The 22,469-nt window shown below is 41.2% G+C and overlaps 1 protein-coding gene across 3 annotated transcripts in view; it reads left to right on the forward strand.

Annotated features, from left to right (window-relative positions):
- Positions 1–6,596, forward strand: part of LOC133221175 (chromodomain-helicase-DNA-binding protein 9-like) — a 101,940-nt gene extending 95,344 nt beyond the window's left edge. For all 3 annotated transcript variants that reach the window (XM_061369879.1, XM_061369894.1, XM_061369889.1), the window contains one exon: positions 3,194–6,596. In XM_061369879.1, the coding sequence (XP_061225863.1) occupies positions 3,194–4,039 (846 nt within the window). In that variant the 3' untranslated portion in view covers positions 4,040–6,596. The remainder of the gene's footprint in view (positions 1–3,193) is intronic.
- The last annotated feature ends 15,873 nt before the right edge of the window (positions 6,597–22,469 follow it).

Here is a 22,469-nt window from a genome sequence, read left to right on the forward strand (position 1 = left end):
TATGCCCCCTTCAGATACTGGAAGGCTGCTATGAGGTCTCCACGTAGCCTTCTCTCCTCCAGGCTGAACAGCCCCAACTTTCTCAGCCTGTCTTCATATGGGAGGTGCTCCAGTCCCCTGATCATTCTCATGGCCCTCCTCTAGACTTGTTCCAACAGATCCATGTCCTTTTTATGTTGAGGACACCAGAACTGTACACAGTACTCCAAGTGAGGTCTCACAAGAGCAGAATATAGGGGCAGGATCACCTCCTTCGACCTGCTGGTCTCACTCCTTTTGATGCAGCCCAGGATACGGTTGGCTTTCTGGGCTGCAAGCGCACACTGCCGGCTCATGTTCATTTTCTCATCGCCCAGCACCCCCAAGTCCTTCTCCGCAGGGCTGCTCTTAATCTCTTCTCTGCCCAGCCTGTAGCTGTGTCTGGGATTGCTCCGACCCAGGTGTAGGACCTTGCACTTGGCATTGTTAAACTTCATGAGGTTGGCATCAGCCCACCTTACAAGCGTGTCAAGGTCCCTCTGGATGGCATTCCTTCCCTCCAGCGTATCAACCGAACCACACAGCTTGGTGTCATCGGCAAACTTGCTGAGGGCGCACTCAATCCCACTGTCCCTGTCACCAACAAAGATGTTAAACAAGACCGGTCCCAACACCGATCCCTGAGGGACACCACTCGTAACTGGTCTCCAGCCGGACATTGAGCCATTGACCACAACTCTTTGTGTGCAGCCATCCAGACAGTTCTTTATCCACCAAGTGGTCCATCCATCAAATTGATGTCTCTTCAATTTAGAGACAAGAATGTCATGTGGGACAGTGTCAAACACCTTACACAAGTCCAGGTAGATGACATCAACTGCTTTACCGCTATCTATCAGTTCTGTAGCCCCATCATAGAAGGCCACCAAATTGGTCAGGCAGGATTTCCCCTTAGTGAAGCCATGCTGGCTGTCACCAAGCACCTTGTTGGTTTTCATGTGCCTTAGCATGCCTTCTAGGAGAATCTGCCTGAAGATTTTGCCAGGCACAGAGGTGAGACAGACAGGTCTGTAACACCCTGGGTCATCCATTTTCCCCTTCTTGAAAATGGGGGTTATATTTCTCTTTTTCCAGTTGTTGGGAACTTCACCTGACTGCCATGATTTTTCAAATATGATGGCCAGTGGCTTAGCAACTTCATTCGCCAGCTCCTTCAGGACCCGCGGACTTGTGCACATTCAGATTTTTAAGATGGTCTCGAACCAATTCCTCTCCTACAGTGAGCCCAAGGTCTTCATGCTCACAGTCCCTGCGTCTGCCTTCCAAGACTTGGGTGCTGCGGTCAGAGCCTTTGCTAGAGAAGACCGAGCCAAAGAAGTCATTCAGAACCTCAGCCTTCTCCAAATCCTGTGTAGCTAGTTCACCTGAGAGCTTCCTGAGGGGGCCTATGTTCTCCCTAATCTGTTTTTTATTTGCTATGTACCTGTAGAATCCCTTCCTGTTATCCTTAATATCCCTAGCCAAGTTTAATTCTAACTGGGCCTTAGCTTTCCTAACCTGGTCTCTAGCTTCCCGGACAATAACCCTATACTCCTCCCAGGCTGCCTGTCCTTGCTTCCACTTTCTATAAAGCTCTTTTTTCATTTGAATTTTCCTCAGGAGCTCCTTATCCATCCAAGGAGGTCTCCTGGCCCTCCTGCTGCACTTTCTTCTAGTTGGGATGCAACACTCCTGAGCTTGTAGCAGGTGATCCTTGAAGACCAACCAAGAGTCTTGAGCCCCCCTGCCCTCTAGGGCTATATCCCATGGAACCTTACTAAGCAGGTTCCTGAAGAGGCCAAAGTCTGCTTTTTTGAAGTCTAGGGCAGTGAGCTTGCTGCACGCTCTTCTCACTGTCCTAAGGATCTCAAATTCAACCATCTCGTGGTCGCTGCATCCAAGGCTGCCCTGCAGTGCCACATTTCCAACGAGCCCTTCCCTGTTGGTGAGCACAAGGTCAAGCATGGCACCTCTCCTTGTCGGTTCCTCTATTACTTGCAGAAGGAAGTTGTCTTCCACACAATCGAGGAACCTCCTGGATTGCTTGTGCTGGGCCGTACCGTCATTCCAACAGATGTCAGGGTGATTGAAGTCACCCATGAGAACGAGGGCCTGTGAACGTGAGGCTTTTCCTATCTGCCTATAGAGTGCTTCATCCGCAGATTCCTCTTGATCAGGTGGTCTATAACAGATCCCCACAGTAATGTCTCCCATCGCTGTTTTCCCTTTAACCCTGACCCACAAACTCTCTGTTAACTGCTCACCAGTCCCCAGACAGAGTTCCATACTCTCCAGCCTATCCCTAACATAAAGGGCAACTCCCCCTCCGCGCCTGCCAGGCCTGTCTTTTCTAAAGAGTCTGTAACCTTCCATTCCAACACTCCAGTCATAGGAGCCATCCCACCATGTTTCTGTGATGCCTATAATGTCATACCCCCGTAGATGAGCACACATCTCTAATTCCTCTTGTTTGTTCTACTGTAGTATCAAGGTAACAGTTGATCTTTGCCATTTATAAGAGGAATTTTTAAGACGGTGCATTTCAAAGAGAATGTTAGTATCCACTACAATTCTTTCTTCATTGTTAGGTAGGAGGTCTTACAGAGGTGAAGTAATACTGTGCAAGCCCTAAAAAGGAGTGCTCTAAATCTCATTTTAATTGAACTTGAGTCTTCAGTGTTTATTCTTAAGTTTATGGATGAGGTGAAATAAGAGGGTGTTAAACAGACACTACCAGTAATAAAAGGGGTTTGGAGATTGTTGGTCTTTGTGCAGTCACACATTTAAGTTTAAATTAAGTAATTTTTTAGTTAAACTGACAAATTATTTAAATGGTGTAATACTGTAAAGCAGTGCTGGGTTAGATCTTGAATTGAGATTAGCTATATTTGGCTTGATCTGCAAACAAGCCTCTAGGAATGAGTTAGCAGAGGGGCAGAGGGTCTGAGAAGACACCTGTGTGGACCTCACTGTGGAAATGCGTGTTCAGTTGTTTGAGATGTGATAGCACAAAGTCACCACAAATTCCAGTGAGTTATCTGGAGATCAAGCTGCTGTGCTAACATACCAGCATAATCTTTGATATTGCTACTGTATGCTTGAGTCTTTTGTTTGCTTTTCCTTTTCCATCTTTAAGCTTTCAAAATACTAACAATGCCCAATGTGTCTCTTGGAGGGGTTTCTTCCAGAAGGTATGTTTGACCGTATTCTCACTGGACCTGTTGTGCGGGAAGAAGTGAGTCGGCGAGGAAGGCGCCCCAAAAGTGAGATTGCTAAGGCTACAGCAGTTGCCTCTGCCGCAGGCATATCAGTTAACCCTCTGCTAGCTAATGGACTTCTTCCCACAGTGGATCTGCCCAGTCTTCAGGCTTTACAGCAAAACCTGCAGTCACTGCAAGTGACAGCAGGATTAATGGGAATGCCAGCTGATTTAACTGCTGGAGGAGAAGCTAAGAACATGGCTGCTATGTTCCCCATGCTGTTGTCGGGGATGGTTGGATTACAAAACTTGCTGGGCATGGGAGGACTTCTGACAAAGTCTACAGAATCTATTTCAGAGGAAAAAAAGGGAAGTGATTCAAAGGAGGCAGATACAAAGAAAGAAAGGACAGAAGACCAAAATATGGATGCTGGTGGTGAAAATTCTGTTTCAAGTTCTCCTTCAACATCCTCTGCTGCTGCAGCTGCCAGTCCCCTCTCTCTTAACCCTTTACTTTTGTCCAACATAATTTATCCAGGGATGCTTCTCACTCCAGGCCTTAATCTTCATATCCCAGCTTTGTCTCAGTCTAATATTTTTGATGTACAGAACAGTGAGAGCAATGATACAGGCTCAGCAAAGCTTACAGAAGAAAAGGATGAAAATTCTAGGGTCAGAGATCAGGAAGACAAAGGGGGAACAGAACCAAGCTCTCACAATGAAAACAGCACAGATGAGGGTTCAGAGAAAGCAGATGCTTCATCTGGATCTGATAGTACATCGTCTTCATCTGAGGATTCAGATTCTAGTGATGAAGACTGACCCCAGACTCTGCACTTAAATTATAAAGTGATTTTGAAGTTATTCTTTAATTATTTTGTTGTAAATAACCTAGCATTGAGTGCATCAATGATTTACTAACCAAACATTTCAGTATTTGTTTAGAAGTGCAAACTGCTTTCAGAGACATTTTGCATGTAATATTTCTTGAAGTTCATAAGTTTCCCAACTTGTATGTACTATCAAATACACAATGGTGTAAAATTACAACAAAATGTATTATAATTTTGTTTGGGGGTTAATTTTATGAAAATGCTCAATTAAGAGCTGTATATTTAATATATTTGCAGTGAACACAGAATACTTTATGCATATTTGATTTAATTTGAATATAGTTTTACAGCCTCCTTGGCATCTATAATTTACAGATCAAAACTCAGCAATAATTTGGGCAGCTAATGAATGTCATGAAAGCTGTAGAATCTACACTGCCATCCATTGCTTTAATTACATGAAAATGCTCTAGTGTTGTGATGCACTACTTTTTCCAATTCAGGTACAAGCGTGTTTAAAAGAAGAAATTTTTTTCCAAATCAGCCAATTAAACTGGCTACCTGTTACCTCAGCTGAGTTAGTTTAGGAAGTTTACATTGGTTTCTATTACTTGTTTTCAGGTTTTGTTTTCTAAAGACATCCTGTATATCATGTTAAAATCTGAGTTAAGACTGTTGGGTTTGTTTGTTTGGGTTTTTTTTCCCTTTATTACAACCATTCTTTTTTGACAGCACTAAGGGGAAATTAAAGCAAAACCTGTTTTATCTCATACTACTTGACACAATGTAGATCTATTTAGTTTACACCTTGCAAAGTTTTGGGTTCCCTCTGCAGAATTGCAAGTCCCAAAATGAGGAGTAGTTTCCCCAAGTCTCAGAAGAGGCAGACTGTCATAAAGTGCCACTGAAAAGACCTTTCAGCACTGCATACTTCATGTAAAAATTGTTTGCTTTGTGTAGATTTCTATTTGTGTCTTATAAAACCTCCTGGAGTTGCCAGTTTTGATAATGGTAAATAAAGTATAGATAGTTTTGAACTCCTTTTGAGTTTAAACTTCTCTGAAGATTTAAATCTGCCTAATATTACACAAAATCATTATTGGTATATCACTTCATATATTATGCTGAGTTACCTACTGAAGAAAAAGCACTTTGAATAGTAAGGAAGACAAATTATTCCTAGAAACCACAGTAACCGAGCAGAAGGCATTTGTCTAATTCCAAATCCTTAGAACAATTGCTATATAAAAATCTGTCTAAGATTTGATATGTGACGATTCCTCCCACTTCTTAAGCTGCTATTACTCTGTCGCAGTTGGGGCCCAGATTCACATTTACCGAAATTCAGAGCTGACTGAAACTTCAGTTGACCTTGTCTAAGAATAGGCAAGTATTAAGAGAAAATAGATACAGGTACTAGTAGAAGTCATCGATAAATCTTTACAAAGGGATAAATAAATAAAAAAACACCACAAAAAAACCCTAAAAAACCTCACAACTTTATATTTTGATATAGTTTTATTGCTTGCTTGTACAGTAAAACTGTGCGTTTTATTAAGAACTTTACCAATTAAATATAACTTTATGTGCAAAATAACTAGTCCTATGATTAGAAGCAGTATTACATGTAATTACACAACTATACAAGTACCATTTGGATTGTGCTGGTTACATATTTTCCCAAATAGTATTCTGATTTTTGGCCCTTTATGCAGTGTCTTAGCAATAGTGAAAATTAAAAACTGCCAAGAGAAGGGGGTAGCAATTCTTCATCATGGGGAAAAAAAATAAAAAATGTACTACTTCATTTTTTGCTGTTTGTAATATAGCACTTTCATTTAACTAGGATGCATCTATGAAATAGCCGAAGTTTTACAGTTATTTGTTTGCTGATGGAGTATGTCAACAATGCCATCACTTCACACCCTTCCCCCTCAAAACAAAATCCTAAATCTTGTGGCTAAAACCTAATTTATATAAGATTTCTGAAAGAAAATATTTTCCTATTATAGTCAAGTGAGTTGGGTTACCATTCTAGTGATTCTTTCCATGTAATAAGGCAATTGCAGTTTCAAGTAACGAAGGCTGGTGTAGATTTAACGTAATATATTGGATTTATTTTTAATCTGTTTGAACTAGAAGGGGAAAAAATGTCCCACTATCAGCTAAACTATATGCAAATATAGTTGTATAAAGGTAAGGGTTATAAGGAAACCTCAGTAGAATTACACTGATACTGAAGTTAAAAGGATATCCAAGGTGATGATAAAGTGTGTGTTGGTAGTTACTAAAAGAACCTTTAGCTGTTATCGCCTTGTATTTCTATCCCTTGTTTCAGGCTTCATGATCCAAGTCTTAGTCCAGGGTTGGTTTTTTTGGACATTTGCAATATTTGCCAGTTGTGTTCTGTGTAGTCTGAATTTGCTTTCTGTAGTTGAACAAGCGTCTTAAAAAGTCATTTGTAATTTATTGAATTACTTTCTATGATGTTCTATAGAGCAAATGGAAGTTTAATTATTTTTTATTAAACATATTCTTTGACTACCCATGATGTCGGCCTCAATATGTAAAAATAATGCTGTTTGTGTAAGGATTAAACCTGTGGATTTCAGCAGCAAAAGTTAAGTTTTAGTGTTAAGCTCTAAAATGGACTATTAAGACTTAAAAAAAAAAAAAAAAACAAACCAAGGTTTTGTCCTGGGCTCAGCAGTAGCATTCATTTTTCTCCTACTTAGTAGCTGGTACAGTGCTGTGTTTTCAACTTTTGCCTGAGAACAGTGCTGGTAACACACCAATGTTTTGAGTTGTTGCTATGTATTGCTTACTGTGATCAAGGACTTTTCAGTCTCATGCTCTACCAGCGTGGAGGGGCATGGGGATCTGGGAGGAAGAAGAGACAAGACACCTGACCCAAAGTAGCCAAAGCCGTACCACAGCACATCATGCCAAGTATTATATAAACTGGGGGAAGTCACCTGGAAGGCCCAGATCACTGCTCAGGTCAGGCTGGGTATCAGTCGACGGGTGGTGGGCAGTTGTATTCTCTTCTCTTGTTATTTTCCTTATTATTATTATTGGTGATGGCAGTAGTAGTTTTGTATTATATTTTAGTTACTGGACTGTTCTTAGCTCAACCCGTGGGCATTACATTCTTTCGATTCTCCTTCCCATCCCTCTGTGTGGTTCTGAGTTACCGGCTGGGTTTAAGCCATGACAGGATGCTTCTCTGGGAATCAATTTCCTGTTAGTCTTCTGTCACACAAACAATGTAAGAAGTTGTTCCAGCCTTTCAGTAGTTAGGGTTAGAAAGGAGTATATGGTCTAGGTTCTGGTCTAAAAGTTGACTTGACTTGAAATAATGATGTACCTGATATTCCAGGATGAGGATGTTGGCAGTGGAGTACCTTTTGAATGTTTCTTTTAAAATTGTGCTTTACTAAATCTTTTAATTATGTGCACAGCACTTACTATTGTTATTTTTCATCTATTTTGTACAGGGTACGGGCATTTCTCCTGACAATGAGTTGTCTCCTGCTTGTCAGATGCTGCCTTGTTCCAACCTGTCATTGCACTTGAATGATTCAATGGTATCATTCTTACTGCAGTCTGAACTTTGTTTTCAGATCATGATCATTCTATCTGAGCTGCTGCTTTCTCAAATTTGTACACAGGTGATATAAATACACATACACATATGAGCATTGTTCTCATGTTCTCCTGTGTCCTGGGTTCAGCAGTAGCAGTCATTTTTTCTCCTTCTTAGTAGCTGGTGCAGCGCTGTGTTTTTGACTTTCAGCCTGGGAGCAACACTGATAAAACCGATGTTTCTAGTCACTGCTCAAATGTTTAGACTTTGTGAGCCTCATGCTCTGCCAGGGAGGAGGGGAATCCAGGAGGAAGCAGAGACAGGACACCTGACCCAAACTGACCAAAAAAGTATTCCATACCACAGCACATCATGCCCAGGATGTAATGGAGAGTTACCCGGAAGGGCTAATGCTCTGCGGGGTTGGACTAGGTATCGGTCGATGCTCAGTCTGTCTGGGGGGGGGCAAGCTATCGGTCGGCAGGTGGCGAGGTATTGTATTCTCTTCCCTTGTTATTTCCCTTATTATTATTGGTGGTAGCAGTAGTGATTTGTGTTATACCTTAGTTACTAAACTGTTCTTATCTCAACCTGTGGGAGTTGCATTCTTTTGATTCTCCTCCCTGTGGAAGCGTGGTTAGCAGGCAAGGGTTACGTTCCCATGGCTGAACTTGGCCAGGGACCAGTTTTGTATAAGTCAGCAAGAAACCCAGCTCGGTAAAACACCAGCTGTGCAAAAGGATAAGCTGACCTTGTAGTTAACGAGTGTCCTGAAGGGAGGAACAAGGATGTTAGAAGAAGGGATGTAACCACAGGAGTTTCCCAAGAATGTGTGTGTGTAGCAATCTAGCTCTATATATGCCCTAGGCTTAAGCAGAATAAACGGATCACTTCTATCAATCACATTGATTTTACTGTATTCCCTCCGCATCGCGACTACATAGAGTCTCTGACATCTCCCCATGCCTCCGGGAGCAGGGGGAGGGCAAGAAGCAGGGGGGAGTGAGAGAGCGACTGCGTAATTTATGGCTGACTGGGTTTAAACCACGACATCCTGGTTGGTTTTTTTTTCCTTGGAAGTCCTGCAGGTTCCCTAATAGTATTTTTTAAATGTTTTTTTTAGCAGGTCTATTAGAAAATTCATGAAAACTCATCAATTAAGGAGGGAAGAAAAAAAAGCAAAATAGTGTCTTCTAATTTTGCAATCCAATGCTCTTAGTCTGTAATGACTCAGTGAAACTCTTTCAAAGGAACAGATGATCAGATGATACAGTCCAGTAACACAGTATTGGTGTTAAATTTCTTGCACTCGTTTTGAATTATTTTTTTTACAGAATCTGGATGATTAGATGAGGTTATTAACAAAATGTCCTAGGCAAATGCCTGTTCTGTTTGTTGTATCTTATCTATGAGAAAATTATTTCTGCCGTGCTTAGTAATTTCAGTTATTTTAAACATGAGAAGGCTGTATCAATGTAATGGGGGATTTACACTGCTGTTAGATGACCAACACTTAACATTTTACATCTACATTGCTGGAAAATCGGGGTTATGCTGGTGTCTGTGGAGACTTGTTGTACCAGTGTAGCTATAGGAGTTTGCAAAATGACTTTCCTGCCTCATCTACATGTCCATTATGTTCTATGCAAGGGCGATACCATTCCTTTGTCACCATTCAGAGGAAAAGGAAATAATATCTTTCCAGAATTAAACAGTGAGAAAATCTCAAACATTTTGTTTTGTTTATATTTCTAATCACATTTGTAAAATTACTTTTCTCTATTTAAAAAAAATACAGCAATGACTTCTGATGCTTAAGAGTCTCTGATGACTCATGTTAACTATCAGTTAACAATTCCCTAAGGAAAACTATTCTTTTAGGAGAAAACTTTTCCTAACTTACTGTAATTAAGTACATGTGAGAGAGGTCCTTGAAAATATTGATGATATAGAATCATATTAGCATAGAATATATCATAGAATCATAGAATAGTTACGGTTGGAAAGGGCCTTAAGATCATCTAGTTCCAATCCCCCTGCCATGGGCAGGGACACCTCACACTAAACCCTGTCACCCAAGGCTCTGTCCAACCTGGACTTGAACACCGCCAGAGATGGAGCATTCACAACTTCCCTGGGCAACCCATTCCAGTGCCTCACCACCCTTACAGTAAAGAACTTATTCATTTTATCTAAACTACCCCTGTTTAAGTTTTAGCCCATTGCACCTTGTCCTATCACTACAGTTTCTAATGAAGAGTCCCTCCCCAGCATCCTTGTAGGCCCCCTTCAGAGAGATACTGGAAGGCTGCTATGAGGTCTCCACACAGCCTTCTCTTTTCCAGGCTGAATAGCCCCACCTTTCTCAGCCTATCTTCATATGGGAGGTGCTCCAGGCCCCTGATCTTTGTCATGTCCCTCCTCTGGACTTGTTCAAACAGTTCCATGTCCTTTTTATGTTGAGGACACCAGATCTGTGCCCAATACTCCAAGTGAGGTCTCACAAGAGCAGAGTGGAAGGGCAGAATCACCTCCTTTGACCTGCTGGTCACCCTCCTTTTCACAGTATCACAGTAGGTTAGAGATTGGAAGGGACCTCAAAAGATCATCTAGTCCAATCCCCCTGCCGGAGCAGGAACACCTAGATAAGGTTACACAGGAACGTGTCCAGGCGGGTCTTGAATGTCTCCAAAGAAGGAGATTCCACAACCTCCCTGGGCAGCCTGTTCCAGTGTTCCGTCACCCTCACTGAGAAGAAGTTTCTTCTCAGGTTTAAGTGGAACCTCTTGTGCTCCAATTTGTACCCATTACCCCTTGTCCTTTCATTGTTTGCCACTGAGAAGAGCCTGGCTCCATCCTCGTGACACTCCCCCTTTATATATTTATATACACTAATAAGGTCACCCCTCAATCTCCTCTTCTCCAAACTATAGAGACCCAGCTCCCTCAGTCTTTCCTCATAAGGGAGATGCTCCACTCCCTTAATCATCTTAGTTGCCCTGCGCTGGACTCTCTCCAGCAGGTCCCTGTCCTTTTTAAACTGAGGGGCCCAGAACTGGACACAATATTCCAGATGAGGTCTCACCAGGGCTGAGTAGAGGGGAAGGAGGACCTCTCTTGACCTACTAACCACCCCCCTTCTAATACAACCCAGGATGCCATTGGCCTTCTTGGCCACAAGGGCACAGTGTCGGCTCATGGTCACCCTGTCGTCCACCAGGACCCCCAGGTCCCTCTCCCCTACACTGCTCTCTAACAGGTCGTTCCCCAGCCTATACTGGAACCTGGGGTTGTTCCTGCAGGCCAGGATACAGTTGGTTTTCTGGGCTGCAAGTGCACACTGCCGGCTCATGTTAAGTTTCTCATTGACCCCCAAGTTGTTCTCTATAGGCCTGCTCTGAATCTCTTCTCCACCCAACCTGTAGCTGTGCCTAAGATTGCTCCAACCCAGATGTAGGGCCTTGCACTTGGCATTGGTTTTTTTGGCATATGCACATAGGAAGGATGTTGAAATGCATTATAACTCTAGTGGTGTCTATAAATTATACTGCCTAAAGTTCCAGCCTGGCAGAAATTATAAAAATATTTTGATTGTTGGATTTCATTTTTTAGCCCAGGATTTTAGGAACTCTGGAAATAAATACAAGGAATTGAGTGAGAAATTTCCACAAAATAGGGTGGGTTGAAGTCTTGAAATGAAGTACATACAGGTAAGTATTTATGTTCAGAATAGTTGCAATCCCAAAACACTTTGTCTTAGATAATTTAAATTTTAGATTCAATTTAGAATATTTCATACTTTAGCTAACTAACATTCATATTTCTTTTAAAAAAGGTAAAAAAAAACCCAAACAAAAAAAAACAAACAAAAGAAAACCAACAAATTACTTGGCATTAATCAGATCGAGCATGTCTCTACTTAAAAGGAGCTCAGTGATGACAAGTTAAGGCTATGATTTTTTAATTTTTTTTTTTTTTAAACTCTTCCTCCTTTTAGGCTCTTGCACACAAGTAAGGAAGATGCCATTCACAAGATTCTGACGTAAAGTTATTCTGCAAAATGAGGACTTCATTTTCCTTGTGTCCTGGCTTCAGCAGTAGCAGTCATTTTTCTCCTTCTTAGTAGCCTGTGCAGTGCTGTGTTTTTGACTCTCAGCCTGAGAACAACGCTGATAACACCGATATTTTATCACAGTATCACAGTATGTTAGAGATTGGAAGGGACCTCAAAAGATCATCTAGTCCAATCCCCCTGCCGGAGCAGGAACACCTAGATAAGGTTACACAGGAACGTGTCCAGGCGGGTTTTGAATGTCTCCAGAGAAGGAGACTCCACAACCCCCCTGGGCAGCCTGTTCCAGTGTTCTGTTTGTTTTCTGTTGTTCCACAGTAGTGTTTACTCTGACCAAGTACTTTCTGAGTCTCATGCTCTGCCAGGGAGGAGGTGAAGTTGGGAGGAAGCAGAGACAGGACACTTAACCCAAACTAACCAAAGGGGTATTCCATCCCACAGCACATCATGCCCAGTATATAAACTGTGGGCAGTTACCCAGAAAGGGCAGATCGCTGCTCAGGTCGGGCTGGGTATCGGTCGGTGGGTGGTGAGTGGTTGTATCCTCTTCCCTTGTTATTTACCTTATTATTATTAAGGGTGGTAGCAGTAGCGGTTTGTGTTATACCTTAGTTACTGGACTGTTCTTATCTCAACCTGTGGGAGTTACATTCTTTTGATTCTCCTCCCCATCCCTCCAAGAGTGGAGAGAGGAAGGGGGTGAGGGAGTGAGCAAGCGGCTGCGTGGTTCTGGATTGCTGTCTGGGCTTAAACCACACCACCCTGCCTCATGTCTGCTTCAACTGTGAACCAGACCCAAGACTCCAAAATTCTTAATAGTGTTACAGGTAAGGTCTGTGTATAAGGGAGCCTGGTTTAGGAAATTCTTGGGATCTTAATGTTGGAGAGACAGTATTACCATCTTCCTTTTTCACCAGTGCTCACCAGAACTGATAGCGTGTCCTCCAGCTGTTTACTGTTCTGAGAATAGCTTTTGATTTGGGAACTACTGTGTCATCTCCTCTGATTCATGCTGCTTGATCTGTTTGGTTTCTCAAAGCAGGTGGTAGGAACTCAGCTTTTTGCTTATGTTAAGGCAATTTCTAACTCCTAGTCCCTAAATCAAGTAAGTGTACATGCAGCACAATTCTAACCTAAATCATTGGTCATTAACTGAGGCTTAAGGTAAAATACCAAATGTTGAAAGAATCCTGTTAGTGGTGAACATGGACAAAATAGCATCAGGATTGTAAGGAGATTGGCTGTGTTGGGAAGGTCCCAGGAAGAATACTGGAAAAGTTTCTGTGGTGTGTTCTTCTCTTTACACAAATACTTGCAGGAGTTGTTCATCTTGGACTTACCTTATTAGGGAATCAGACTTGTCCTGGTGTGTATCTAGCCTTACCTGGGAGGCCACTTCATCTCCCTGCAAGTAGACAATATTGGCCACCATTTCAAAAATTCCTTGTCACAATCTTCACTGAAGACAGCAAAGTCAGGGCCTGTGCTATGCATAGCATTTGTTTGACCTCAAGATTTGCTACCTGTTTCTTGTATTTTGCAAGGAAATGAGAGTTTATTATCATCAAGGTCACAAGGATAGAATTTGAGGCCATTTGCCTTATTTTTCTGCAACCCTGCTATGAAAAGGTTCACTAGTAGTTCTGAGTTGCAAACAGTACCTGTGTCTCTGGAGTGCTGCCTGTCTGAAGAGCTCAGCTTTCCATGGCTGTTTTCCCCAGTGCTACATTAGGTGGAGGCATCACAAAACAAAGAAATAAGTAGCCCTGAAGCCCTTTGATGCTTCAGTTCATACAGAATTCCATAGCATGTTCATAAGATAAGTTTCTGAAACTTCAAAATGGTAAAAAATGTATTTCATTGCAGGATAGGCTAGCAGCTGTAAAGGACCAGGTTGAGGATGTCTGTGGTATTCCTGTTGAGAGGTCTGTATCGCTGGATGTCTGTGGTATTCCTGTTAAGAGTTCTGTATCGGTGGTAGCAATAATGGCTGTTAACTTCAAGTGTTGGCAGATATAATGCAGAATCCAGTAGTAGAAATGATTCCAGTAATCAACATGCTAAATGAGGATATCTCTTTATTTCAATACTGATGTTGACCATTGCTATGGTCTTGAATAAAATTCTAGCTTCTTTGTAAGGGGGAAAAAGGGGGGGAAATGTCAAGGTGAGAAACAAGAGAAGTCTTCAGGGATGAAAAAGAGTTCATTATGTCTGTCTAAAATGTACCTTGTTAAAGTCTTCAGCAGCATGTTTTTTAATGGAAAAATACCCTTTTTAGTTTCTCTTATGCATAAGAGCTGTCAAACAATTTATTTACAAAGTCTGCATGCATAAAAACAAGGAAGAACGCAGGTGTAATCAAGCATAATAACTTCACCTTTAACCTATGATTTGTTTATCTTCTACTACTGTGAGGGTTTGTTACTTTTTTTTTATTATATCCAAATGTCCTGGGTTCAGTGGTAGCAGTCATTTTTCTCCTTCTTAGTAGCTGGTGCAGAGATGTTTCTGACTTCAGTCTGGGAACAGTGCTGATAACAAACCAATGTTTTAGTTGTTGCTAAGTAATGTTGTCCTGGGTTTAGCAGTAGCAGTCAAATTTTCTCCTTCTTGGTAGCTGCTGCAGCGTTGTGTTTTGACTTTCAGCCTGGGAACAGTGTTGATAATGTAAGGGATACAATTATGATTCGTGTCAGCAGCTTAGAAATCCCTTCTGCAAGCATTGCACTTGGTATAAGAAGAAAGGAAGAAATAATGTAATAATCATTATTTTACATTAGTTAAGTGCCATAAGAATTATATTGTAAAATTCTGAACACTTTGTAAACTTTAGAATATTGCCTAAAGGGAAACAGCTGTAACCGCCCAATATATGCTTATGCAAGATTGTAATCACAATATATAGGAACTAAGTCTTAAGCAAATAACAGATGTCCGGTAGTGCCAACAATGCTTATACAAATTGAGCTCTTTGCAAAGGGATGATTTGTCACTCAAAGGTCACGAGATAAGGAAGAAGAATGAAGAACTTACGATTCAGCAATCTTCAAGAAAGCAGAATAAGCAAGAAAACAGAACAAGGACCCTAACAAAAGGATACCATAGACTCAGACAATACCCTAACAGGATACGTATGCAGGCTGTAAAGAGCACAGATACCAGATGTGATAATGTATAAAAGAGTAAAACCCAAAAGAGACGGTGTGTGTTGCTGGTGGAGTGAAGGCTCCCCTGTGCACCCAGCGCTGCTTGCTTATTGCCTCTCAATAAATTGTAAATAAATTAAATTTGGACCAAAACCCTGTCTATGATAAATTTTTATAACAATTTGGTGACCCCGACGTGATCTCTGTGCGGCTGCTGGGGACTATAACCTCTACGAGGAGGCGCCCCACATTTTGTGGCTCGGGGGGGTTTTAGTCTTGAGCAGTTCCACGAGATCAACGGACAGAGAGGCAATAACCAAGGAATTGAGCTCCCTGGAGAACTGCAGTTTAAAATTTTCCCATAATTCTTGTGTACGAAGATCCGGACGAGAACAACAGACTGTAAGTATCGTTCGGTTGGGAGGACAGTCGGGGTATGTGTGAGTGTGAAACAGAGTGCCTGATGTGCCTGGTGAGACACGAACCAGATACCCCGAACCTGTGAGAATACAGGTTAGGTTATCAGGATTCGTGAAGTGAGTGTGGACCTCTTTTAGGCGCGTTTCCAAACTCCCGCGAGGGACTTGGCCGCTGAAGGAGGGAAGCGATAGTGATTGGGCAAAAGGGAATACACCCGACAGGGAACGGGTCAGAGTCTTGGCCATAACTCAACCCGGGTAGGGGGCCCAGGTAGAGGTCCCCGAAATAAGATAATGGGTCAGAAAAACAGTCGTAATTCTAACCCAGGAAAGGATCCAAGGAGAGGTCCTAGGAATAAAACAGGGAGCAACCTACCAGATATACCCCCGGACAGTCCCCTGGGGTTAATGATTAAGTACTGGGGCTCATGGCCATCCCAGGAAGGAAAAAGTAAGGAAAAAATGGTCCATTACTGTATGGAAGTGTGGACAAAAGAGGAAATTCGACCCGATCATTTGTATTGGCCAATATTCGGGTCTTTTGATGATTGGATATGTCAAACCTTAAATCTATATGTAAATAAAAAAGAACCTTTTAGCTAAGAGGAGAGTGAGTATGCAGCTTTGTGGAAGGGATCATTAGCAAAAGTTTCATTATTCCCCCTAAAAGAAAGGAAATCAAGAAGGGGAAAATCAGACAGAGCATCTTGGGAACCGCTAGATAATCTGCCACCCCCTTATCAAGGACAGGACTCGGAAGATGAACAGGAGGATATGCATCCTCTCTTAAACCCTAGTACTGTCCCGTCGGCTCCCCCTCCTTCTCCCCCTTCTGCTCACACTAGGAGCAAAGTAGGAACAAAGAAAGACGATAAAACGAAGGAGGTAATAACATTGGCACCCATCCGAGAAGTCCCGATGGGAGGGAATGTAGGAGGTATTGGATTTGTGGCAGCGCCCTTGAATGCAAACGATGTGAGATCCTTTAAGAAGGAAATGGGCAGATTATTAGATGACCCTTTAGGGGTTTCCGAAAGATTGGATCAATTCCTAGGTCCTAACATCTATACCTGGGAAGAAATGCATTCGATCTTAGGAATATTATTTACTGTAGAAGAGAGGTCCATGATTAGACAGGCTGGAATGCGAAATTGGGAAAGGCAGCACCAGCTGGGACCTCCGGGAGAACAAAAATGGCCTAATCAAAATCCAAATTGGAACAATCAGAATGGCCATGATAGACAAAATATGGTGGACTTAAGAGGAATGATTATACAGGGAATTAGAGATGTGGTTCCAAGGGGACAAAATATTAATACAGCTTTCAGTGAACATCAGGAAAAGGATGAGTCCCCTAGTGATTGGTTAGAAAGATTGAGGAAAACGTTTCAAATGTATTCAGGTGTAGATCCCACTTCCCCAGTAGGAGAAGCTCTGTTAAAAACCCAATTTGTGGCTAGATCCTGGGGAGATATTAGGAAAAAGTTAGAGAAGTTAGATGATTGGCAAGATCGTGGGCTTCAGGAGCTATTGAGAGAAGCTCAGAAAATTTATGTACGCAGGGACGAGGAAAAACAGAAAGCGAAAGCAAAGATATTTGTTGCAGCAATCCGAGAAACTCAAAGAAGAGAACAGCCTAGACCAATACCCAAGACTTCAGGATCTGGGTATCAAAAAAGAAAGCAAATAGAACAAGGAGGGAAGATTAAGACCATGTCTGGAGAAATACCAGAATGCTGTTATTGCGGCAAGAAAGGACATATAAAGAAGAATTGTAAGAAGCGAATGCGAGATGAGAAAATGTTGAAGGTGGAAGAATAGGGGTGTCAGGGGCTGTATATCCTGGGGACAAAAACATCATCTGAGCCCTTGATAAAATTAAAGATAGGTCCCCAGGAAGAAGAATTAACATTTTTAGTCGATACCGGAGCTGAAAGATCTACAGTCCGGAGTGTCCCTACGGGATGTCGAATAAGTAAAGAATCTGCTTTAGTAGTGGGAGCAAAAGGAGAACCCTTCAGGGTACCCATCATTAAAAACATAGAAATTGAATCTGAGAAGAAAATTTGTTTAGGTGATTTTTTAGTTGTAGAAGAAGCAGAATATAATCTATTAGGCTGAGATCTAATTGTAAAGTTAGGAATAAATTTAGGAGTAAAAGAACGAACAATAACAATCAGTCTTTATCAATTAACAGAGAAAGATGAAGGACGGATAAGCTCAAAAGTCTGGCATAAACCAGGTGAAATAGGAAAGTTAAACATTGAACCATTAAAAGTGAAAATAATTAATCCAAAAGAACCAATTAGAGTTAGACAATACCCGATTTCCTTAGAAGGAAAAAAGGGTTTAAAACCTGTAATTGAAGACCTAATACAAAAAAGGACATTGGAACCTTGCATGTCCCCACATAATACCCCAATTCTCCCTATAAGGATACAAGATGGGAGTTATAGATTAGTTCAAGATCTAAGGGCAGTGAATCGAAGAACTGTGACCCGATTTCCTGTGGTAGCAAACCCATATACTTTATTGAATCAGGTGTCACCAGAACATACCTGGTATAGTGTGATTGATCTGAAAGATGCTTTCTGGGCCTGTCCTCTAGCCGAAGAAAGTAGAGATTTCTTTGCATTTGAATGGGAGGATCCAGAAACTGGTCGAAAACAACAACTGAGATGGACGGTGTTACCTCAGGGCTTTACTGAATCTCCAAATTTATTTGGACAAGCTCTAGAAAATTTATTAGAATCTTTCAAACCTGAGGGGGATGTAAAATTATTACAATATGTAGATGATTTACTAATAGCTGGAAAACAAGAAGAGGAGGTCCGGGAGAATACAATTAAGTTATTAAATTTCCTCGGAGAGAAAGGGCTAAAAGTCTCAAAGTCAAAATTGCAATTTACAGAACCTGAGGTCAAATATTTGGGACATTGGATCAGCAAAGGGAAAAAAGTTAACCCAGACCGAGTAGCAGGAATTATAGCCTTACCTGCTCCAAAAACAAAGAGAGAGATCCGACAACTGTTAGGATTATTAGGCTATTGTAGACAATGGATAGAAGAATATAGTGACAAAGTAAAATTTTTATATGAAAAACTCACATTAAATATAATAAAATGGTCCTCAAAAGTTGAAGAGAAATTCCAACACTTAAAAGATATGTTAATGAGAGCTCCTGTGTTGACTCTCCCGGATTTGAATAAACCATTTCAATTATTTGTAAATACAAGTACCCATGCTGCATATGGAGTACTAACTCAAGATTGGGCAGGAAGTAAAAAGCCCGTAGGATATTTCTCGAAATTATTAGACCCTGTAAGCAGAGGTTGGCCTACCTGCATACAGGCAGTAGCAGCAGTAGCTTTATTAGTTGAAGAGGCCAGGAAAGTAACCTTTGAAGGATCCTTAATTGTTTATACCCCCCATGATATTCGAGGGATCCTTCAACAGAAAGCAGATAGATGGTTAACAGATAACAGATTACTGAAATATGAAGCTATTTTGATTTCTTCCCCTGAATTAGAATTAAAAACTACAACAGCTCAAAATCCAGCACAGTTCTTATTCGGAGGAGGGGAAGAAATCTTAGGACTCGGCCATAACTGTATAGACATGGTCGAGTTACAAACAAAAATCAGACCTGATCTAGAAGAAGAAGAACTCCAGGAGAGAGAAAAAATATTTGTGGATAGATCCTCACGAGTGGTTAATGGAAAAAGAAAATCAGGATATGCAATTGTACATGGAAAAACAGGAGAAATAATAGAGTCTGGTCCTCTAAGTGCAAGTTGGTCAGCACAAGCATGTGAATTATATGCCTTGTTGAGAGCATTAAAAAGATTACAGAATAAGAAAGGAACTATATTTACGGACTCCAAATATGCTTTTGGGATAGTACATACCTTTGGAAAATTATGGGAAGAAAGAGGGTTTATAAATACTCGAGGAAAAGGATTAATACATGAGAAATTAATAAAACAAATATTGCAGGCAATAAGGGGGCCCGAGACAATTGCTATAACCCATGTTAAAGGGCATCAAAAGGGATTGCAGTTCAGGACCAGAGGGAATAACTTAGCGGATGAAGAAGCAAAACGAGCATCTCTATTGACTTTAACAACTACTAAAAATGTAGAGGAGGAGGGAAAACAGGTAAGTGACCTAAAAGTATACTCTCAAGATGAAATAAAAGAATATGAAAAATTAGGAGCAAAATTAGAAGATAATAAATGGATATTACCTGATGGGAGGGAGATGTTACCTAAAAGTTATGCTAGAAGAATATTGCATAGACTGCATCAACAAACACATTGGGGAACAAGAGCACTCACTGATCAATTTTTAAAATCCTATGGTTGTATGGGGATTTTTGAAATAGCGAAGCAAGAGACCCAGGGGTGCCTAACTTGCCAAAAAGTTAACAAAAAGCAAATGAGACAAGCTCCAAAAGGGGGAAGACCTTTGGCCCACCGACCTTTTGAAAGGATACAGGTCGATTTTACCGAACTACCAAAAGCAGGACGATACAAATATCTTTTAGTAATGGTAGATCAATTGACACATTGGGTCGAGGCCATACCCACTGCTAGAGCTACGGCTCAAGTAGTGGTGAAACAATTACTTGAAAATATCATTCCTAGATATGGAATGATCAAGGTAATAGATTCAGATCAAGGATCTCATTTTACCTCTAAAATTCTTAAAAGTATTATAACGGTTTTAGGAATCCAATGGGATTATCACACCCCGTGGCATCCCCAGAGTTCTGGGAGGGTAGAGAGGATGAATCAAACTTTAAAACATCAGTTATCAAAACTAATGTTTGAAACTAAAATGTCATGGATAAAATGTCTTCCCTTGGCCTTATTAAATATTAGAACTATGCCAAATTCAATCACCGGAATCTCACCTTTTGAGATGTTATATGGAATGCCCTACACTCAGGGATTACCAATAGACCATCCTAAGCTGGAGGATGACACCATTCAATATTATATTACTAATCTAAATAAAAACATGCAAAAACTTAGATAAGGGAATGTTAGCACAGAGTATCCCTTTGGAGTTTTCAATACATAAAATTCAACCGGGGACAAGGTACTAATAAAAAGCTGGAAAGAAAGTAGTTTAACCCCTCGTTGGGAAGGACCATTTCTTGTTCTTCTGACTACAGAGACTGCGATCCGAACAGCAGAAAAAGGGCGGACTCATGCCTCTCGAGTTAAAGGACCTCTCCCGGCAATAGAGTCGAGCAACTGGAAAGTAACGTCACTACCTGGTGAACTGAAGCTGAGACTCACGTGTGAGGCAGATATTTGATGATGTCTACATGAAAACTGTAACTGCTCTTTTATTCTGTATACTGAATGTAGTTATTGTAAGGAGAGGTGGTATTACCATCATTACAGCAGATACCCTCCAAAGGAGCTGTGTTTAGATATATATTGACTGAACAAATTTTGACGGTTAAAACCGCTTAAATTTGTAATAGGGTAGGAATAAATAGAAGCAGGTGGTGAAACAGATTTTGAACGGAACTCAAGAAGGTTTACAATAGTTTTGTAAACATAAAAAGTACTGCGTGTCGCAAACGAAACCGAGTCCCCGTTGGCCATAAGGCGGTTAAGGCCGAGAATTGGGAGACTGTTAAAAGGCAACATGAGAAACGGCAAAATTCATATGGTGCCCCTGAAGAATACCCCTGCTGCCGAGAAGATGATATACCTCGCTGCCGGAAGCAACCCGGTAGGCGAAGGAGGCAGAGGAGTAAAAAGAATGTGGGGCTTGGTAATAACAATTTTTCTAATAATCTCTCCCCAATCTGGGATTGCCAACTCATGTTCAAAATGTTATCAAAATGTTAAATTCGGCCAAACAACGATTCGGTCGTTTGCGTATCACACTCATATCAATGCCGGATGCTATGACTCAAAACAATTGGAAACTTGCAGATTTGATGGTAAAGACCTGTAGGTAGCGACAAACTTAGGAGCACGAACTGGAAGAGTAAAAACCGGAGTTGGTAGTTGTCCCCGTGAAGAACAAAATATATGTTTTACTAAAGGAGGAATGTGGGGATACTCTGATGGAGGAGGAGTACAAGATAAATTTAAAGAGGAATTAGTAAAAAATGCTACAGAGAGGCTAAAACAACCTAAAACCGATATTTCCCGGAAAGGATCTCCTAGTGAGTTATATGAGAAGGTTAAGAGTAGAATTAGTGGGTGGGATCTCCCCACCCTAGGAAAAGTTTATACATAGATCTAATGCAGAGAATAGTGAACGAATTAAATGTGTCCAATTGCTGGATTTGTGGGGGATCCCAGATGACAGAACAATGGCCCTGGAGAGGGGAGGGAGTGAATCCTCAACAGTTAATTCTATGGAATAATACACATAAATCTATCGAACAGAGACCTGAAGGGTGGGTATTAACCAATCAGGTTCTGGGTCAAATATGTATATCTAGGGAAGGAAAAAACTTTACCCATTTTGTGGGACATACTCCCTGTAAGATGATATTAACCACCAACTCCACACAAACAAATATTAGCAAAAAATGGTGGCCAAAACCACCTAAAGGATATTGGTTGCAACAATGTAAAAATAATGAAACAATGTGTTGGAGAAAGACAACTAATAGAACTGCAGCTAACCCATTCCAGGAAATTACGGACTTAAGATCTTTTTGGGAAAGACCAGAACAACCAAGCAACTGGAAGGCCCCCGACGGTTTATTCTGGATATGTGGGAAAAAGGCCTACAACAAATTACCAAAGGCTTGGAGAGGAACTTGTACAATTGGTATAATACACCCGGCCTTTTTCCTACTACCAAAGCAGAAGGGCAATCAGTTAGGAAGGCCATTATATGAAACCCTTGAGCGAACAAAAAGATTTATAAAAATAGGGGGGGATCAAAGGTGGAAAGAAGAGGAATGGCCACCTCAGAGAATAATAGAATATTATGATCCAGCAACTTGGGCTCAGGACGGGAGCTGGGGCTATAGAACTCCTGTATACATGCTAAACCGCATTATCCGACTACAAGCAGTAGTAGAAGTAATTACAAATCAAACTGCAAAAGCCTTGGAATTAATTGCTAAACAGCTATCTCAAACACGGGCTGGGGTTTACCAGAATCGACTAGCTTTAGATTATCTACTGGCCGAAGAAGGAGGAATATGT

This window comes from Neopsephotus bourkii, unplaced genomic scaffold (genome assembly GCF_033783945.1).
Source record: "Neopsephotus bourkii isolate Nb327-2 ecotype Australia unplaced genomic scaffold, CSIRO-AGI_Nbou_v1 NB_156, whole genome shotgun sequence".
NCBI lineage: Eukaryota > Metazoa > Chordata > Aves > Psittaciformes > Psittacidae > Neopsephotus > Neopsephotus bourkii.